The sequence below is a fragment of the Grammomys surdaster genome, unplaced genomic scaffold, assembly GCF_004785775.1.
Source record: "Grammomys surdaster isolate TR1022 unplaced genomic scaffold, NIH_TR_1.0 125925, whole genome shotgun sequence".
NCBI classification, from domain to species: domain Eukaryota; kingdom Metazoa; phylum Chordata; class Mammalia; order Rodentia; family Muridae; genus Grammomys; species Grammomys surdaster.
In genome coordinates this window covers 2,702,038-2,704,847 of record NW_021620749.1, presented here as the reverse complement: position 1 = coordinate 2,704,847, position 2,810 = coordinate 2,702,038, and the positions used below count along the sequence as shown (strand labels likewise).

The 2,810-nt window shown below is 46.2% G+C and overlaps 1 protein-coding gene across 2 annotated transcripts in view; it reads left to right on the top strand.

Moving 5' to 3' along the window:
* The window catches only part of Kcnj15 (potassium voltage-gated channel subfamily J member 15), an 18,809-nt gene extending 16,209 nt beyond the window's left edge, over positions 1-2,600 (top strand). The window contains exon 3 of one of the 2 annotated variants that reach the window (XM_028752559.1): positions 1,307-2,600. In XM_028752559.1, coding sequence (XP_028608392.1) covers positions 1,307-2,451 — 1,145 coding nt within the window. In that variant the 3' untranslated portion in view covers positions 2,452-2,600. The remainder of the gene's footprint in view (positions 1-1,306) is intronic. The other variant, XM_028752560.1, reaches the window with a different exon arrangement.
* The last annotated feature ends 210 nt before the right edge of the window (positions 2,601-2,810 follow it).

The following is a 2,810-nucleotide window of genomic DNA, read 5'->3' as shown; positions in this document are numbered from 1 at the left end:
AAGGGAGAGGGGAGAGTGTTTCAGTCTGTAGTGTTTGAAAGTTTGTGCTGTCTCACACAGCCTATCAGCTGTGGAGTCAGAATTGCACCCACACTAGCTTCAGTCTCTTACTCAGGTGCTTTCATAGCTCCCGTTCAAGTCAGCTAGCCTGCCTTTCACAGTTCTGCTTCCTTCCTTATGTCCACGCTCAGAGTTCCCTCAACCTCCTGAGTTCTCTATCTGTAGGTTGGAGCTACCGAGGGGTGAAGACACTGGGTGCAGTTCCACCTGCCCTGGACATGCAGACATTGTTCTGATCATTATTCCCCAAGTAGACAGCACGGTATTATTTCACCATGTATTATTCACACCATGTTAAGTTCAATAAATGATCTGGAGATGGTTTAAAGTACTGAGTGATATGCACAGATTGCATGCAGACAATTTGTCATTTCCATAAAGGAATCATGGCTCCCAGCAGGGTTTTGTATCTACAGGGCACCCTAGAAACAGGGAGGCACTGGAAATTGTCTCAGTTTTACTTCCTGTTGCTAACTAGCATGACACAAGCAACTTAGGGGGATTATGGAGAAAAGGTTCAGTAGTTAAGATAGCTTATTGCTCTTGCAGAGGACCCAGTTCCCAGCACCCAAATCAGGTAGTCACCATTGCATGTAGCTTCTAGCTCTGGGGAATCTGATTCCTTCTTCTGGCTTCGGCAGGCACAACCTCCCAACACACACATATATACACATAAATCTTTTGTGTGGGAAACAACTAAGTGGAGAAAGGGCTTATTTTAATTCAAAACCCAGATTACAGTTTGTCGTGGGGAGGAAGTCATAGAGACAGGAGTCTGAAACAGCTGATACATCACATCCATACTGGAGAAACAGAGCAGGAATACATGGCTGCTTAGCTCACTTTCTCTACTCTTGGTAGAGGCAATCAGCTGTAGAGTCAGGATCTCCCAACTAAGGAATGATTCCACTTATAGTACACGGGTCTTCCTATCTCAATTGATTGAATCATAAAAAGTCACCATAGACACACCCACTGGCCAATTTGATCAAGATAATCCCCCATTAAAACTCTTTCCCCATGTGGTTTTAGATGATGCTGAATTGACAATTAAAACTATCTGAAAGATACCAAGGGACAATTGTGTATTCAGTCTTACGGCACATGGTAGTAGAATGTAGTTATTGCATGTGATAGAAGACTAACACCAAACTGTAACAAGAGGATTCTGCTGTTGCCTTTTCTACTTTCTTATGTGTCCCACCTAAAAGGTTGTAAGTCACATCTTTCTTTGTTATTTCTTTAGGTGGTTCAAAGAGCCCAAGGATGGATGCCATGGTTGGCATGTCCAGTGCCCCACTGGTGAAGCATACCAATGGGGTTGGACTCAAGGCCCACAGACCCCGAGTCATGTCAAAGAGTGGACATAGCAATGTGAGAATTGATAAGGTAGACGGTATCTATTTGCTCTACCTCCAAGACTTGTGGACAACGGTCATCGACATGAAGTGGCGATATAAGCTCACCCTATTTGCTGCCACGTTTGTGATGACCTGGTTTCTGTTTGGAGTGGTCTACTATGCCATAGCTTTTATTCATGGTGACTTAGAACTTGGGGAATCTAATTCTAACCACACACCCTGCATTATGAAAGTGGACTCTCTCACAGGAGCATTCCTCTTTTCCTTGGAATCTCAGACCACCATTGGTTATGGGGTACGCTCCATCACAGAGGAGTGTCCCCATGCTATCTTCCTTTTGGTTGCCCAACTAGTCATCACCACCTTGATTGAGATCTTTATTACGGGGACCTTCCTGGCCAAAATTGCAAGACCCAAAAAGAGAGCTGAGACCATTAAATTCAGCCACTGTGCCGTCATCAGCAAGCAGAATGGGAAGCTATGCCTGGTTATCCAGGTGGCCAACATGAGGAAGAGTCTCTTGATTCAGTGCCAGCTCTCCGGAAAACTCCTGCAGACGCATGTTACCAAAGAGGGAGAGCGCATTCTCCTCAACCAGGCCACCGTCAAATTCCATGTGGACTCCTCTTCCGAGAGTCCCTTCCTCATCCTGCCCATGACCTTCTACCACGTGTTGGATGAGACAAGCCCCCTGCGGGACCTCACACCCCAGAACCTAAAGGAAAAGGAGTTTGAACTGGTGGTGCTTCTCAATGCCACTGTGGAATCCACCAGCGCAGTCTGCCAGAGCCGAACATCTTACATCCCAGAAGAGATCTACTGGGGCTTTGAGTTTGTGCCTGTGGTTTCCCTCTCCAAAACCGGAAAGTACGTGGCTGATTTCAGTCAATTCGAGCAGATCCGAAAGAGCCCAGATTGTACCTTCTACTGTGCGGATTCTGAGAAACAGAAGCTTGAAGAGCAATACAGGCAGGAGGACCAGAGGGAGCGTGAGCTGAGGAGCCTCCTGCTGCAGCAGAGCAACGTCTGACCCCGGCCAGCCTCTGGGCATCTCCTAACCAGGGCTCCTCTCAAAAGCAATGGTCGCCATGAACATGGGATGGGTGGTCCTGATACCAAACCACACAGACATTCATGGCCATCTTCCCCTTTGTTCTGGTGGCTGAACAAGCATTTCTGAATATAAAAGGATGCCTTCAAAGTGCCTGGTCAGAGATGAACACTCAAATTCAGATTTCCCCCCTAAAATGGAACTCTATATTGAAGAACTGAGTGTAGGAAGATAGAGAGGATTCCTGTTGGAGGGCAGACACATAGCAATGCTGATAGTGAATGACATATGTGTCTCTTCAAGAACATCTGCTTATAATGCAAAGTATTTATTTAATC